The sequence below is a fragment of the Budorcas taxicolor genome, chromosome 9, assembly GCF_023091745.1.
Source record: "Budorcas taxicolor isolate Tak-1 chromosome 9, Takin1.1, whole genome shotgun sequence".
In the NCBI taxonomy this organism is placed as follows: Eukaryota; Metazoa; Chordata; class Mammalia; order Artiodactyla; family Bovidae; genus Budorcas; species Budorcas taxicolor.
Window position 1 is genome coordinate 95086094 of NC_068918.1, and position 18050 is coordinate 95104143.

At 51.1% G+C, this 18050-nt stretch overlaps 1 protein-coding gene across 6 annotated transcripts in view; it reads left to right on the top strand.

Moving 5' to 3' along the window:
• The window catches only part of FAM120B (family with sequence similarity 120B), a 68235-nt gene that overhangs the window by 11550 nt on the left and 38635 nt on the right, over positions 1–18050 (top strand). For all 6 annotated transcript variants that reach the window (XR_008199908.1, XR_008199910.1, XR_008199909.1 and 3 more), the window contains exons 2-3: positions 5614–6831; positions 12063–12243. Coding sequence is in view for 3 of the 6 variants with exons in the window: in XM_052645758.1 (XP_052501718.1) it covers positions 5635–6831; positions 12063–12243 (1378 nt within the window). In the remaining 3 variants the exon portion in view is untranslated. The remainder of the gene's footprint in view (positions 1–5613; positions 6832–12062; positions 12244–18050) is intronic.

Genomic DNA, 18050 nt, shown 5'->3' on the forward strand with positions numbered 1-18050 from the left:
GTGCACGTCGTAGGTGTCTGTCTTGCTCGTTGCTGTGTCCGCAGCTGCGGGACCTCATGCCTTCGGTGTCCTGGGGGAAGGGGATACAGAGGCTCTCTTTAGCCTCTTTGTCTTGCAGTATGACACAGGGCTTTGCACCCCTCCAGAGCTGGGGTTCTTCCCAGCGAGAGAGGGCTTTGGATGTCTGGCCCGCCTCCATCCCTCTTCCACAGCACAGGCAAGGCAGTGCTTCCAAAATACACTTGCTGAAGAGCTTTGCGTGACACCCACTTCCCCTCAGAACCAGGTGTGCACGCGTGTGTGGGTTTGGAAGCCGCTGTTGCAGAAGCCTCCTACTACATCTGTCCATACTCTTCCCTCCAGCAGAGGCTCTGCCAGGCCCAGGGGTTTGGGTTTTTTTTGTCCCCCATATTCTGTGTTGAAGAATACATTTATCATATGCTAAGTAAAGTTGCAGGTTAAACTGCATAATAGAACAGATCTTTTAAGGACTTTAGAAACATGGATTTAATATAAAAAGACACCCTGGACCTAAATAAAGGCATCCCTGTCGCTCTTGCCTCATGCATCCCGTCCGCCTGCCCTCCTGCTCCCTCTGGCTGTGCCACCTGCCCTGGCTGCCTTTGTCAGGCCCTTGGCACGCCCTTCCTCAGGTGTATCCCCTTTCTCAGGTGGCATCCCCTTCCCCAGGTGGATCCCCTTCCTCAGGTGGCGTCCCCTTCCTCGGGTGTATCCCCTTCATCAAGTGGCATCCCCTTAGGTGCGTCCCCTTCCTCAGGTGCGTCCCCTTGCCCGGGTGGCGTCCTCTTCCTCGGGTGCCGTCCCCTTCCTCAGGTGGCCCTTGCGGATCCCAGGATGGGTTGCGTCTTCCTGCTGACCATCTCTCACGCTGTCTGCTTTTGTCTGTCTTGAAGTGATGCCTCAGTGACGACCGTTTGCTGGGGCTTTTCCTGCCAGTGTGTAAGCTGCCGAAGGCAGGGCCCTGTCTGTCTCGGTCAGCTCGCATCCGCTGGAGTGGCGACAGGGGTGCTGGCTTGGCCCATCGTCCCACGTCCTGTGTGGGGCCCCCGCCGGGGCTGCCCTGAGGCTGTGCTTCTGAATTCCGGTGAACGCTGAGCAGGGACACATTTTCATCTCTGAATTTTCAGTCCTTTTTCTTAAACTCTGCTGTGTAGTAAGGGTCCCTATAAGTTCCTCTTAGCTGGGGCTCTCGGGTGGAAGAGGAGAGAGTGGACCTCAGACCCTCCACTTCAAGCTCTGGGGGCCTCATGAGGGGGCGCGGGCCCAGGCGGCAAGCTCCCGCTGAGAGCAGTTACCCAAGACTCAGACACGAAGCCAGGACAAAGGAGGACTGTGCATCCTTCCCCGAATCCTAGGCCATTTCCAAGAGTTACACCTGAGATAGTTCAGGTTTCTAAAAGAATGTCCATCTCTCTTTTAGTTTGCTGTTTCCTCTTGATGCAGCCCAAGTATCACGATGATGCATGTCAATTTGTAGATCTCTGTCTTGTAGAGACATTATTTCTGTCTGATAGAGATCTGTCGAGAGGTTATGGTTTTACTTCTGTAGAATATTAGTCTGATTTGTCAGCCAGCTTAGCAGCCAGCTCTTCAGATGTGCTCGGAACCAGCTTCCTGTCTTGCCTCTCCTCACTGATTGCCTTTGCACGCATGCTGTCTTTTCACCTTTGAATGTTATGCCTTGAACCTCTGGGACGCCAGGTGTCCCTGATGCGGCCACAGCTGCTGGTTCTGGTTGTCCTGCAGACGCTGTTCTGTGGGGTGCGTGCCCGGGGCTGTCGTGGGTCCATGGGTGTGTGCCCGGGGCTGTCCGTGGTCCATGGGTGTGTGCCCGGGGCTTTCGTGGGTCCATGGGGTGTGTGCCCGGGGCTGTCCGTGGTCCATGGGTGTGTGCCCGGGGCTTTCGTGGGTCCATGGGGTGTGTGCCCGGGGCTGTCCGTGGTCCATGGGTGTGTGCCCGGGGCTGTCCGTGGTCCATGGGTGTGTGCCCGGGGCTTTCGTGGGTCCATGGGGTGTGTGCCCGGGGCTGTCGTGGGTCCGTGGGGGTGTGCCCGGGGCTGTCGTGGGTCCATGGGAAGTGTGCCCTGGACTGTCCGTGGTCCGTGGGGTGTGCCCAGGGCTGTCCGTGGTCCGTGGGGTGTGTGCCCGAGGCTGTTCATGGTCCATGAGGGCGTGCCCAGGGCTGTCGTGGGCCCACTGTCCTGTGCTCTGAGTGACCCTCCGTGCATCACCTTTGATCTCTCAGTGGTAGGTAGGGGTGTATGTGTTTTTGCTGAGGCCTGCCTCTCCATTTCTCTAAGTGTTGCCAGTAGAAAGATGGTAAATAAAGGAGTTTCTGGGTTTCTCACCTCTTCTCTCCAGGCCTCAGTTGCTCGTCACCCCGGACCTCGGGACTGAGCTGGGCATGGCCAGAGCAAGGCTTCCCCTGGTCCCCCTGTGCAGCCCCTGCCCCACCCCGCTGTGCACCTGCCGGCTCCTTCCTAAGCTGTCCTGCCCTGACGCCTTCTCTCCAAGTCAGACTCTGGCTTGTAGTCTCGCTTTGCCCACAGCTGAGTCTGTAGACTTGCTGGTTCCTGGTTCCTCTTTATATCCCTGCCCTGTGATGCCTTCATCTATCACTCCCTCACAGATGCTTGCCAGGTCTCACGTACCTGACTCTGCTGGGTGTCAGGGATCTGACGGGGTGACACCTGGCCTGAGGCCCACAGTGATGGGCAGGATCCCCAGATTCTCCTTTGGGCAGTAAGTCTCCTCTCTGAGGAGAATAGCTTTTGTTTTCTTTCCAAACAGTAGTTATCTAGGTAATGGCAGCTCCCTGTATAGTTTGCAGGTAGAATAAGTAAAACTTTCTATGTGTGTATGTGTGTATATATATGTGATTTTACAATGTGTATTTTGTATATATATATTTGCAGTCATCTTAAAAACTACCTTTAAAGAATGTAAATCCTTAGTATATGCTCTTAGAAATAAAAGGCTTAAAAAACAGAAGAAAGTTATTGAACAAGGTAATATTGACAGATTCTCTTTTTAAGCATTTCTTTTTACACCACACACGGCATTGATGGCAGGTTAACACTGCATTCACGCTTTGGGGACCTGAAATGCCAGAAGGCATCCTCTAATGTCCCAAGTTCCCAAATCTTTACCTATCCAAAGTGTTCTTTGTAAATACCGTAGAAGAGCACATTCCTAAGGTAATTTGTGATTCAAACTGTGAGAAATTGGCAGTGTAAAATACAGGAAAAACCAGTACCTGTTTAAGAAAATAGTGAGCTTTTTACTACCGAGGTAAGCGAGGAGGAAAACCATTTGAATGGAACCAAAGCAGAGGCCGAGCCCGACTTCTTGCGAAATAGAGAGGCGAGTGTTTCACGAAACTCAGTGTCGCCACTTGCAGTTTCAGTAGAAAAGCGCTTGGAACAAAAATGGCTTTTCTATTAGCGAGGGAAGGCAGCCGAGGCAAACGAGGCAGGTGGGCGAGGCGGGTCTGCGGGTGGGAGAGGCGGCGGCCCGGATCCCGCCCGCCGGCGCGGCCCCCTCGCGGGCGCGGCCTCCTCGCGGGCGCGGCCTGCAGGGTCCTCAGGCCCCACAGACTCCCGCTGGGCGAGCTCTGCCTTGGGTCCTCTCATCGTCCACAAACCTTTCCTTTTCAAAAAAAATCCATTTTGGTTTTGTTCCGTCTGACAGCCCTTCTTTGTGTTCTGAAACATGCTGCCTTCCCGCCAGGCCCAGGGGCGTGCCTGGGAACGAACTTGCGGTTGAGGGGGTTGTTCTGTGAAGTCCGTCTTCTGCATCAGAAACACGCACAGCTTCCCAGGCCAGCCCAGTGCCGGCAGGATCTGCAGTGGTTGGGAGTGTGGGTCCATCATACTTGCTGAGACGGCCTCACTCGGTCTCAGCTTCAGTGTGCTGTTTGTGTCCCCTCGGCTTTTAGATATTCTTTATTATTGTTGTGTAGTGACTAAGGCATGTCCGACTCTTTGTGGCCCCGTGGACTATAGTCGGCCCGTCTCCTCTGTCTGTGGGATTTTCCAGACAAGAATACTGGAGTGGGTTGCCATTTCCGTCTCTAGGGTATCTTCTTGATCCAGGGATCGAACCGATGTCTCCTGCATTGGCAGGCAGATTCTTTACTGCTGAGCCACCAGGGAGAAGTTCAGTCATGGCCGACTCTTTGCGACGCTATGGACTGTAGCCCACCATGCTCCTCTGTCCATGGATTTCTCCAGGCAAGGCAAGAATACTGGGGTGGGTAAGCCGTTACCCCCTCCAGAGGGTCTTCCCAACCCGAGGCTTGAACGCGTGTCTTCTGTGTTGTAGGTGGGTCCTTTACTGTCTGAGGCACCAGGCAAGCCCTGTGTTTATTATTAGGAGCAATTAAGTAGATAATTTTAGATTCTGTTAGAGGCCACTGTCCATTAACAGGGGTACATTCTTAGAAGGGAATCCACAAGGGGGCCTTTTCCCAGCCTAGTAATTTGCTTATCATTTCTTCATTTGTGAAATAGGGCTTATAATTTTTACCCACCATGGTGGTTTTGAAGAGTGGAGACGTGTGTTTTGAGTGCCCAGTGCTCGTAGGCGGTGGGCAGGAGCTTGTTCTGCTGTGTGGGGGCAGCTGGGGTGTCTGCCCTCAGCCCCTGGCCTGAGAGAGGGCCATTTCCTCTCTGCTGCTGTTTGCATGATAAGGATTCTTTTGTTCTGTTTTATCAGAGGACATGAAGCCTTGATGAGAAGAATAGGCTGTTGAGATAAAAGATGTCTGACCACCAATGGGTGTCTTATACTATGTGCAAGGACATCATACTCATAAAGGACTCTGCTTAAATTTTTTTTTCCAGATTGTAAATTCTAACTCTTCGAACTATTTTGTGTGTTTTTACGTTTTAGAACAGATAGTTTTTCATCTACAGTCAGTCATCATCTCAAATGTTGAGGATATTTGGCCTAGAGAATTTTCACATCATCTTTTTAACACCTTTATGGAGATACATTGATGTGCGGGAAACTTCGAGCCTGTGGTTACCTGTGAAACCACCCCACAGCCAAGGTAGTGAACGTGTCTGTCACTTTGCCTGCGCAGCGTCAGCTCCCCCTCCTGCCCCACCGCAGACGACCCCGCGGCTCTGGCCCCTGCGGCTGCCCGGGCGGCGGCGGCAGCGGCGTGCGTGCCTCCGTCCCGCCCCTTTCTCTCAGCGAAACGGTCTGGGGAAACGTCAGTGTTGCATGTATCGGTTTTGCGTGTTAAGCTTTCAGAGTTCACTTCTGTCTGCGCTCCTAGATGGGAAGCAGTACTTCTGTGAAACTATCAGCCTGTTTTCAAACTTCGTTGGGAAATCTCTTGAGTAATAGTCATAGTGAAAATCTTGAGAGAACCCTGCCCCGCACTGTCCTGGTCAGAGCCCGGCTCAGCGCCTCGCTCGGGTCCAGCCCTGCGGGTGTGTGCGAGGAGGGCTCTCGGGCTCCTGAGAGCACGGTGTGCCCTGTGTTATGATGAGGACGGAGGGAATGTGAAACTTTGACTGTGTGCTTTGAAAGGCGCCGTGTGTCCCGGTGACGCCGTATTTACTCATTTCTTTTCCTTTTTAGATCCTTCCCAGGAGTTCCATTATGGGCGTAAGAGGTTTGCATGGGTTTGTGGCAAGTAGCTGCCCACATGTATGCACCGTAGTGAACTTCAAGGAGCTGGCAGAGCGCCACCGGAGCCAGCACCCCGGAGGGACGCCCGCCATTGTGGTCGACGCCATGTGCTGCCTCAGGTACTGGTACACGCCGGAGTCCTGGGTCTGCGGCGGGCAGTGGCGGGAATACTACTCTTCTTTGCGAGAATTCGTGAGCGCTTTTACCGCTGTTGGCATCAAGCTGATCTTCTTCTTCGATGGCATGGTGGAGCAGTCCAAGAGAGGCGAGTGGGTGAAACGCAGACTCAAGAACAATAGGGAGATAGCCAAGATCTTCCACCACATCAAGTCCCACAGGGAGCAGCCGGGCAGAAACATGTTCTTCATCCCCTCCGGGCTGGCCGTATTCACACGGTTTGCTTTGAAGGCCCTGGGTCAGGAGACTCTGTGCTCGCTACAGGAGGCCGACTACGAGGTGGCCTCCTACGGCTTCCAGAACAACTGCCTTGGGATTCTTGGAGAAGACACTGACTACTTAATCTATGACACCTGTCCCTACTTTTCTATCAGCGAGCTCTCCCTGGACAGTCTGGACACCGTCATGCTCTGCCGGGAGAAGCTCTCTCAGAGCCTCGGGCTCCGCCTGGCCGACCTACCTCTGCTGGCCTGCCTGCTTGGCAATGACGTCGTTCCAGAAGGCATGTTCGAGAGCTTTCGGTACAAGTGCTTGACTTCCTATGCCTCTGTGAGAGAGAGCTGTGACAGAAAAGGTAATGTTATCTTAGCTGTAGCAGACCACATATCTAAAGTTCTTCGGTTGCATCAAGGTGAGAAAAAGCTGGAAGAGATGCTGCCTTTGGGACCAAACAAAGCTCTTTTTTATAAAGGAGTAGCATCGTATCTTTTGCCAGGACAGAAATCTCCATGGTTTATCCAAAAACCTAAAGATGTAGTAACTTTGGACAAGCAGGTACTATCCATGAGTTCAGATCCTGAATCTAAGCAAGAGGTTCCCATGTGTATGGACCCTGAATCCAGGCAGAAATTACCTGTAGGTACAGACCCTGAATGTAACCTAGAAGCAGCCATGTGTGCAAACGCTGAAGTTAAACAGGAAGACCCTGTAAATATGGGGCTTGAAGCCAAACATCAAGGAACTGTGGTTTCGGATCCTGAAATCTTAAAGGTAGGTGAACCTGCCCACCCGAATCTAATATGTCATGATTGAAAATGTACCCTGTGATGGATTTGTCAGTGAATATTTATTGACTGCCTGCAGTGGTTAAGACACGGTGAGGGCCACAGAGCCAAACCCTTGAGTTTAGCTAGGAGCTTCACGATGGACGTGCCCACCCGAATCTAATATGTCATGATTGAAAATGTACCCAATGATGGATTTGTCAGTGAATATTTATTGACTGCCTGCAGTGGTTAAGACATGGTGAGGGCCACAGAGCCAAACCCTTGAGTTTAGCTAGGAGCTTCCTACACTGTGGGCTCTGCCTCGTGTTGTTCCGTGGCTGTTACAGAGAGCTAGGGATCTGAAGAGAGTGATCGCTGTGGCTTAAGGACAGAGACAAGCCCCCAGAGGACTAGTTACAACTGGAGCCAGGCCTTCCTGGGCCGAGGTTTGCTGTGAACAGACAAAGATGGGACCTGTGCCCTCAGCAGAGCCCTGGACAAGTAGCTGAGGCCTGGGGTGTGAAGGGCTAAGTAAGTAGAAGATAATTGGGAAGGACAGACAGAGCCAGACGGTGGATATTCCTGCACGCCACCCTAGGGATTTGAATGTAGTCCTGAAAATGATACAGAGCCATGATAGTTTGAACTGCCCGCTCGGTGTAGGTTGGTTGCAGTGTAGCTATTATCTCATCGAAAGCTCTCGTTATCCTTGGGTTACAGAGGAGGTGTGTGTGGACACTAATGCCCTGAGGCATCTCAGCAAGCGCGGAGCCAAATAGGACTTCAGTCACAGCTTCTCATTGTTCTTGGGTCGAGTGTCACCATCTTTCCAAGTTAAAAACCTGGGACCGTCTCTCCCATTTTTCATAACCAGTCTCTCTTAAGTCTTGCTCCTTTGATCGTCTCAGTGGCCCTCACCACCCTGGGCTCTCACCGCCCTGCGTGGATGACTTGCAGACGTCTGGGAACTCTCCCTAAACAGGCTTTTGCCCCTTCCAGCCCCCTTGTCATGCTGCAAGCAGAAACAAAGCCCTGATTTGCGTTTGCTAGCTCTTCGGAGGGAAGCAGTGACCTGCACAGAGCGGGCCGTCGTCCTGGCTGCTGCCTGCTGCTCCAGCCGTACCTGCCCCTCCTGCCTGCCCCTCTCCTGGACGGCCCTCCGGCCCCTCCGCTGGTCGGTGCCTGCTGGGCCTTCCCTTCACACCCAGAGAGGCCGCCCACCCTGTGTGAGAGACTGATGTTTGCCGCAGGTGCCCCCAGAATGTCCTCTCCGGTTCAGGTCTTTCCTTCCAGACCAGGTGGTCCTGTGAGGGCCTGGCCTTGTTGGTTCTTGTCTTGCCCTGCCGTGGTCTCAGGAACTGTCCTCTACCTCTTCTGTCTCTACGCTCTGTCAGTGACTTCTCCCCTCCGTCCTGCACAACTGCAAGGACCCTTCCCCTCTCTCTGTCACGTGCCTTGTAACAGAGAGGGTAGCTTCTTATCATAGTGATAAGGTGAGAGGTCGAATGTGGTACATGTTTCAAGAGAGTTATAGGTGAAAAAGCATTAAGAAATGTATTCTACCTGGAAACATTCTTAACTGCTTTTTAGAGGGTAAAGAATGTGAATGGACATTGGAGGAGGGTTGGAGGCGGCCCTGCACGTGGAGGTCCCGAGGAGCAGTGGGAGGTGGGTGGAGCATGTCAGCCTGGAGAAGGATGGGCCTCAGCGCGGCCCGAGGAGAAAGGCGGGCAGAGGAAGGACGGAGCCCAGTCTGCGCTCGGCTTCCGTGGTGCTCAGTGTGGTTGCGCCGCTGGTTCTCCAGCAACCACCTCTGCGTAGTTGTTCCTGGTTCTCGGCTGTTCCTCACTGTCTCTGCTAACACAGCTCTTGCTGGACGCCCTGGTCTCCCGCTCACGTGAGGCCGTGGGTGTGCAAAGGCTAAATGACATGTCTGCAGTGGTCACACAGCTAGTTCTTATAGACCCCGAGTTTGAGCCCAAGCCTTCCATGCTTCACAAGATCGTACCCGCCTTCCCTGGGGTCTGAAAGTCCATCGGCACTGGGAGAGGGACGCGTCATGGTCAGGAGTTGGGAAGTGGGAGAACGGAAGAGTCTGAGAGGGAGCTGCCCTGCTCGGGGTCTCATTCGAGAGTTGGGCGTTATCTGCTTTTTGTCCAGCCCAGGACGCAGAGCAGTCCCCTGCCACGCCTCCAGCACTGTCCCAGGCCCTCTCTGCTCGCTTCTGTTTGCTCTGGCTCCTGCTGGTCCCCAGCGTTCACTTCCGTCTGTGTGCCTTGCACCTGTCAGGCTGGGCTCCTCCTCACGCATCCTGGCTGCGCTTGCTATGCCTGCCCCATACCCACTGGGCGTGGTGGCCTGGCATCTCACCCGGTTTCCTCCACGGGGAGTCCAGGAAAGTTAGGTCCAGCCACAGAGGGCAAGCATTTGTGTGCTGAGAGAGTTCAGGACTTAGTTCTTAGCCTCTTTTAGGAGGCATGGGATAGCAAGTGGAGGTGTGGCGAGATCAGATACTTATTTTCTGAAACACAGCAGAGAATGGACCAGTGTGGCTATGAGCTGGAATTAGGGAAATGGAACCGGAGTAAAAGAAGCAACTCAGGCAGTGTTTCAGAAGAGAATCCTGCTGCACAGGTGAAGCTCCTGTGCTCAGGCTGGTGGGGTGGGGTTGGCCTGAGCCAAACAGAAGGAAGGCTTCACAGGGACCATCTGATGCTTCAAATGTGTGCTCTGCCTATAGTGGAGACCCTCCAGGTAGAAGCAGTGATGCCCTGAGGGGTGAAGGGCGTCCGACGGGGAGGAGGGCGAGGTGAGAGTAAGCTGACAAGGGCCTGGGAGGCAGGTTCAAGGGTGAGAAGGAAGGCGGGTCTGCCGATGCTGCAGCGGCCGTGGACGGGGCTCGGAGGTCGTCAGGATTGCTGTACAGAGCTGTGGTCACCCATAGGCTTGGTGGAGATCAGATTACAGGAATTTGGTGGCAATTTGGAGGCAAAAAAGACAGAAGCTGGGAATGGGGTTGCTCTTTGTGGAAGTCTGGTGGAAGGAGCCCAGCAGAGTCTTCTGGGCCTGTGAGCAGGTGGAGGGCGGTGGTGGGGGGAGCGGGGAGAGGACAGAGCGTGTCCTGCATCAGTGACACTTGGACTTCTTGAGCTTAGAGGCCCCTTCGAAAATAATTTGGAAGTTTCTTAAATTCCCCTTAAAAATTCCTTAAAATTTTTTTTTGCAGTAGCATCTTCTAGCACTGACAATAGATAACCAGAATTCAGACGTGCATTTTGGGGACATGTAGTCACCCTAGAAGCCCTTTGGTGCCAAGTAGCTGAGTGTAGCAATTACCTGGGTGCACGCACACAGCTATTGCTGTTTCCTCCAGCACCTGGATAAGCTGAATTCTTGCTTTAGGATGTTCAGATTAGGTGGATATGTTACAGTTTTTCCAGGTGTGGAATGCTATATAATATCTGCAGTAAGGGCAGAGATGAAAGATGCTGAGGTGATGAGCTAGTTGATGAATTAATATTATAATTGTAGAAAACTTCTCTGAAAACCCTGTGTATACCCAGAAAAGAATGTTACATCTCAACTCTGTACAGTTGCCAAAATAGGAGGCTTTTTGATAGAGTGAATATATAATTTGTTATAATTTTATGGATAAATTTGTCAAAATTCTAACACTTTTGAACTAAAAAAAGAGGAAGAAACGTAGGAAGGTATAGGAAAATACATTAGAGGGTATTGTACCTTAAAAGAATCATGAAATATCTAACCATATTGTTGCTGATAGATTCTGTATCAAAAGGGGCATTATAGAGAAATAATGTTACTTCTAATGCTCTTGGTTAGAGCATTGGCTAGAGCATCGAGTAATAACTCTTTTGGGATCCTTGCTGACTTTAACGCTGCTAGCTTGCCTGGCATCCTGATTTAAAGAAGCATTTAGCCATGAGATAGACCCTGGAGAATGTCCAGCCAGAGAGTAGCCGTGGCCGCCTGTTGGCCATGCACTGTTTGCCAGCCTCTGATTAGCTCATTGAAGCCTCATGGATAGTTCTGTGAGGACAGCACCTTTATTAAACCTATCTTACACGTAAAGGAAGCAGGCACTGAAGATATTAAGACTCAAGTCACCGGAGTGAATGGGCCTGAGCGAGTGCGTCACGTGCGTCGGTAGCAGGACGCTGATGTGCAGAGGTTCTGATGCTCCAGGCTATTGTCAGAGCGCATTTTACATGTCATCGGGGGCAGGGTGGCTTTAAATTATGAAGAGTAACCCTGCAGGTTGTCAGAGCGCGTTTTACATGCCATCAGAAGTAGGGTGGCTTTAAATTATGAAGAGTAATCCTGCAGTGGTGAGAGTGTTCTTTGCGGAAGCATGAAACCTGTGTGTCGGTTATTACAGACCGTCTGATCTCAGCTCCTCATAGAGTGGGAACATGGCATCCGTTTCCATCATCCATCTCTTCACCTCCCAGTGGGGGCACCGCACTGCATTCAGAGCAGAAAGAAGCGAGTGCTCGGGCACAGTCTCTGCTCAGTAAAACAGTGCTGAACAGGTGAATGAAAGTGACACAGTTTCTAATCCCAAGGAATCTGTGGTTTAATAGGAGAGATGAGGCAGGGTAACGACTGGACAGTAAATGTGAGTTGAGCCCCTTAGGTCGGGGAGATGAGCTCTTGCTCACAGAGGATGGCAGGGTCCTGGAGAAGTGGCACCTCAGGGGAGCCTGACAGGGCAGAGCCTGGGAAGTGGCTTTTGGGAAGGGCTGAGAGAGGTCAGTTTCTGTCATGGAGATTGGGTTCCAGAGTGTCCATGAGGGGTACACGGGAGGAGATGGAGGTCTTCACAGGGCCTCTTCAACTCAGGCTGAAGAGTCTGGTAGCCGGCCTGAGTGCAGTGATTGGGCCTCTGTTTCTAGGAAGACAGTGCCACTGGGGTGAAGGGTGGGTTGGAGAGCCTGGAGGGGGGCGGCTGGAGCCCTGGGCTGCCCATCTCCCTGTCGGGTGGACAGGATGTTCAGTGACGGCAGAGGTGAGTCAGAAGTCTGGTTGGTGGGTGGAAATTGGAGGAGGAACGCGGTAATAGAAAGTTCTGAGCCGGAAGCACAGAGGCCAGCTGACGTCCTGAGCTTGAGTGACATTTTCTCTGCCTCTGAGCCCTAGAAGGCCTTGGGTTTCCTGCTGAAGGTCATGGCATTGTTTTCAAGGAGAAACCAGCTGCATCTGATTGTTGGGCAGGTCGCCAGAGCGCAGCATGTCCGGGCGGAGAGCTACCTGGTGTACAGCGTGATGAGCAGCGGCGAGGTGGAGTGCAGCAGCAGCCTGGAGGACGCCACGGACCAGGCCCTGCCCAGCCAGGCCTTTGTCTACCGCCCCGTGCGACAGCGCGTCTACTCCCTTCTGCTGGGGGGTGGCGGAGGTGAGTGCACCTGGAGCTGGGGCTGGAGCTGAGAACTGGCCGGATGGGACGAGCGCATGCTTTCAGCACTCAGGATTTGTTTCTCTGTGAAGTCCGAAATGGCAAACGCCCGCTCACATCTGCCCAGGATTAGGGGCAAATGCACGGGGTGTCTGTTTACCTGATCAGCAGGCGGCTGACCAGAGCGCATTGAAAGGGAAGTGCGTTGTTTCTGTTGCAAAGTAGTTGTAGTTTTATTCCTTAGAAGGATTTAAGAAATTTAAAACTTTGGAAACTCTTTCCTCCTCCTGTAGAAGTTCATGCAGGGTGTGTCTGCTATTAGGAGACCGTTTCCGTGTGAGTATGGTATATCTCCTTTCTGTTTTTTTACTTTTAAACTGTTCCTAATGGTTGGAGCGTTTCTCTTTAGAGCAGCATGTCTGCCTGGGCTATTTGCGTTTGCTGTGCCGGCTGACGCGGCTGGGTTTACTTCTTCATTGTGCTCTTTGCTCTGTCCTCTTTCCCCTACTTTCCCCTTTTCTGACTTCTTTTGGAACAGTTGAATAATTATTAGTATTTTGCTTTATATTGGCTTAGTATTGGACTTGAATTATTAGATGTATTTGTTTTTATGTGTTTGCTTATTTTCTTAGCAGTTGCTCTAGTGTTTCTAATGCATGTCTTTAACTTGTCAGAATTTGGCTTCAGTATTATACCATGTAAGGCGTGTTGTAAAAACCTTACAGCAGTGTGCTTCCATTCCCCCATCATTTTTACTATTCAGTATATTTTAAAGATTTTATTTTGAAATAATTATATACTCAAGGGAGTTGCAAAAAATAGCATATAGGATTTCATGTATCCTTTATAAGATGACATTGTATATAATAAAGTATAGTATCAAAGCCAGGAACTTGACATCAGTACAATACTGTGAAGCAGACTATAGCTGTGACTCACTTTTCAGCATTTTTTACACCCATTCGTGTGTGTGTGTGTGTGTAATTCTGTGCAGTATTATTCATTCAAGATACAGGCGTGGATGTGCAGGTGCCCACATGCAGATACGGATGTGTCATCCGTGCAAGATACAGGTGTGTTGCACGGCCACAGCGGCTCTCCGTCTGCTGCCTCTTCACACCCACCTTCTGTCCCTGTCCCCGGTCAACAGTGGTCCGTCCTCCAACTCAACCCTTCGGTCATTTTTGAGAAAGTCACATAAATGGAAACATAGCAGTGGGTAGCCTTTTGAGATTATGCATATGTTTTAAGCATAAATACATGATTCTTATTTTTAAGCTGTTGGCAAACATTTTTGTGAAGGACCAGGTGATAAATATTTTAGGCTTTGAGGGCCCCACAGTCAGTAACAGCTAATGAACTCTGCAGAGGCGGGCACCCTAGACGCAAATCCAGGAGGGCGTGGTTGTGCCACTGAAGCTTTGTCTAGTTTTCCCATGTCACAAAGTTTGAACTGTATGCCATTGGTCTGTGTCACAGAATGTTCTTCTTTCAATAATTTTCTAATCATTTAAAGCGATATGAAAAGCATTATTAGCTTTCAGACTGAATAAAGGCAAGCCAGCCACATTTGGCCTGGGAGCTGTGCTTTTGGTTGTTTTGGAAAGGAGTCAATTGGTGAGTTGATGTCTGCCGTGTGTGCTGTTTCTGGTGCTCTTTATTGCAGAAATAGAATTCTGCTGGGGGCAGAGTTCTAAATACTTCTGTCCGGCGCTTTGAGGGTGTTGTTCTGTCGTCTAGCTGCGTTTCTCCGGAGACGCCCGTGGTCCTTCTGACTGTTGGGTCCGCAGGTTGTGAGTGTTTCTCTGGCTGTCCTTTGGGTTTCCTGCTGACTGCTGGTTTTCATCCCCTGTTGAAGCTGAACTTTGGAGTCATTTCCTCCAGCTCTTGAGCTCCTTGGGTCTGTGAGTTTCTGTTCCCTGTTGACTTTGAGAGCACCGTTTCGTGGAACACTGTCTTCTGTGTCTCTCTGTCCCTCTAGGCCCATATAACATGCCTGGCTCACACCTCACAGTGCCCCTCAGGCACCAAGGCTCGTTTGTTAAGCCTCTTCTCTCTGTGCTTCAACTTGGATGCTCTCGTTGCTCTGATTTCATGTTTTCAGGGCCTTTCTTCTGTAGTGTCTAATCTGCTACTAGCCTATCCAGTGAAACTGTCATTTCAGATGTTGTGTTTTTAGCATTTTAAAAAAATCTTTCATTTCTTTCTTCCCTGTCTTCATGTTTTCCTTTAAATCCTTAAACTTGTTTGCAGTGCCTGTTTTCAAGTCCTTATCTACTAATTCCATCATCCCTGTCATTGCTGGGCCTGTCTGTTTATTGCCTTTTCTTCTTCCGGGGGATCCACGTGTTTCTGCTTACCCTCGTGTCCAGTATTGTACTGTACTCTAGCAGGTTTTGGATCTGTGAAGAGTCTTGCCTTTTGTCCTGTTAGGGGTCATTTACCTGATCCTTGCAGGGTTTGCCTGAAGCCTTGTTAGGCGGTCTGGGGAACCTCAGGAGATGGAGGGGCCCTGTTCCTGAGGCCGGGGCCTCCTGGGCTGTCCCCGTGTGCCGGCGTCTGGCGCAGCCCCTGCACACGCTGGCCCTGTGTGGCCCCAGGGTCGCATGGCCCGTGGCCGTCTGCCTGGCCTCGTTGAGCCTTGCCCTGGGCGTGACACGCTCCAGCCCTCGGAACCTCAGGGTGCTCTTCTGCATGGCGCTGGCGCTGGCTCTGCTCGAAGCTCTGCTGTCAGGGCAGCCTGTCCTCTCCGAGCCCTGCTTAGCTCTGCTTTGCTCTGCTCTCTTGCTCTTCTGGGCTCTCACAGCCTCAGCTGCCATCTGCACGGCGCCCTGGGTCCTAAGGCGCTTCTCGGGTCCTCAGGACGGGAAGGGTCGTGGCTGCAGCCCCGCAGCCCCCGTCTCGGCCACACCCACCCTTCTCTCCTGCTGTGGGTGCCGAGGGAGGTGAGTGCTGGTGTGGCGCTTGCACCTTTCTTGTGGCTTTTCTTTGCCCTTGGAGGGTTGTGTCCTGCATGTTGGTACATTTTTCTCCCATCCATATGTCTGTGGTGTTATTGAAGCTGCTCAGAAATGATGCTGGACCTCCTGGACTGATGTTTCGTTTCTTCATCCTTACTTCCGGTTTGTTTTTCCTGCATTTGGGGAACATTTCACCACTTCATTCTCAGCTTTTTGAGAGGGTTCCCTCTCTCCTTCCTGTCTCATTCCTCTCTCCTTTGAGACCTTGCTCGTCTTACTGACGCTTCTGCTGGAAGTGGAATTCCTGCTGGAAGCCGTGAACCTCGCTGGTGGGGGGCTGGCAGAAGTGGGTTCGCCCCCTTTATACCCAGGCGCTTTCTTTCACTTGCGTTGCTTTAAGAATCGAATCCATGTTGACAGATACGAAATGCGTTTTCCGACTCAAGCCATCCTTCTGATCAAGTTCTCTGTATCCCTCAGGCCCTTAAACACTAACTCCCCCAGATTCCTCCCTTCTTCCCTCATCAAAAGTGATTTCCCATCACTCACTGGGACCATCTTGCGTGTGGGAGAGGGGTGGTTGGGCGGGGAAGTAGGGGAGGAAGGAGGTTCCCCAGAGGGCCACTGACCCAGTGTCTCCTCTTCCTTCCTGGAAAAGAAGTAGTTTCCTCTCTGAGGGCGCTTGTGCTCTTCCTTCTTCAGCAGATTTCGGTTTTTACTTGCCCTTGCGCATTGTCTGTGGCTGCCTCCCCACCGGGCTGAGCAGGGCCTGGTCGGGGCATTCTGCTGCCCCTGGCAGATGTCTCAGCGTGAATCACTGAGCGATATGTGTGTTTGAAATACTGCCTCTTCAGAAGTGCTTGCATTTGGCAAGGCACTCCTTGGAAAAGGCTTACTCTGATGGTTGGATTTCAGACACAGGGAGAGCAATGGCCCCTCAAGCGCCACCACACAAGCAGCTGTCTCTAAGCCCTGTCTGATGGGCAGGCGGGAGCTACTTGTTCGGAGTGAGGTTTAGAATCAAAGGTGCCTTTAGCTCCACAGTCGTTGACTCTCCGCACCAGAGCTCCTGCAGGTGTGCAGCTGTGGACACTGGAGATCTGAGCCAAAGCACGGCATCAAATTGATGACTTCGTCCCTCAAAGTTCCTCATTATGGGCAAGACTTGGATACCAGGCCTGTTGGCTGCTCCAGCCAGTCTGGAGGGTTGGCGGCGCCGCTTTAGGGAGTGCTCAGCCTCTGTCACTCCTCCCCGTGTGTATGTGGCTGAGCATATGGTGTTTAGACAGCTCAGTGGCGTCATGGCCAAAACGGGAGAAGCCCTGCAGTCGCTCAGTCCTCAGCCGCCCTTGGCTTCACGCCTGCTCTTACCCCTGATTTTACACTGTCTGTTTCTCAGTCTCCCTAGTGATGACCTTAGATAAAGTCATCGAGAAGCATGATGCGTCTTAAGAGATAAAAGAAACTCAAAACGGTGCAAGAAGGCAGACTCTGTCTGCTTTCCCCCTCCCACCTCACTGGTTTGCAGCTCAGAATGGCCCACGCCTGTGGCCCTCTTTAACAGTTAATATTAACTTTCCTTTTTCCTTGTCACTTTCCCCTCATTTTCACCGCGCAGACATTCCAGGGATCCAGTGGGAGCTGCAGGAGGCTGATAGACCCGTGACGGACACCTTTGCAAAGCGCCTGCAGGGCAGCAGCTCTGAGTCCTAGAGGTTGACCTAAAAAGTAATCCTTTCTTCCAAAATATATATACAAAAAAGAAAGTTTGGGGGAGTTTTCTATTTTTTAAGGACTCAAGCCACACATAATTATAGATTAATCCAGCAATATAAAAAATGTAGGGTCATAAAGACAAATACAAACTTTTGAAAGCCTGGAGAGCTGTTATCAAGCTTGAAGTCCCTGTGACTGAGAGGTTGTAGATGACATTGCTTCTGCTGCTTCTGCCCCTCCCGGTGCCCACAGACCTGCCAGATCGTGTGAGAGGAGTGGGCACTTCTGGGAGTCTGTGTGTTGGAGCCAAGAGGTTAATGGGAGGAGGGTTGGGCATGTAGGCAGACCCACATTTTTGCTCCCAAGGGAACATTTCTTAGTTATGCACAGAAGCTTTTATAAATGGTGTGATGTGTCTGTCCTTTGGACATAGCAGAACAACTTTGGTTGTTATTTTTTTGTTTTCCATATAAAATGTTATAGTGTGAATAGAGTAAAACTAGCAAAGAACTTTCACTTCAGTTTTACTTTGCTCTTTGAACTTGGAAACCAGCAAATCGAAAGCTCAAATGAGAAAATCAAGCTTTCCTTTTAGGAATTATCAAACTCAATCTCCTCTTCTCTTTTTCTTCATTACGTGGGCATTTAAGAAGATTATTTTATTTTAATTCAGACAAACTAGATTATTGCCAACATTTCTGCTGTTTCCAAATACATACCAGATTAAATCTGTGAAAATATGTGGTACCTCAGAGAAAACTCAGCAGTGGCTACAGGACTAGCAAAGGTCAATTTCCATTTCATTTCCAAAGAAGGGCATTGCCAAGGGATGTTCCAGCCGCGGTACAGTTGCAGTCATTTCACATGCTAGCAAGTAGCATGCTCAGAATCCTTCAAGTTAGGCTTCAGCAGTACATGAACCAAAAACTTCCAGATGTACAAGCTGGGTTTAGAAAAGGCAGAGGAACCAGAGATCAAATTGTGAATATTTGTTGGGTCATGGAGAAAGCAAGGAAGGACTGGAAAAACATCTGCTTCTGCCTCACTGTCTTTTCACACTGCTCATAGGACCCTCAAGGCAAGAGTGCTGAAGTGGTTTGCCATTCCCTTCTCCCATGGACTCTGGGAGAT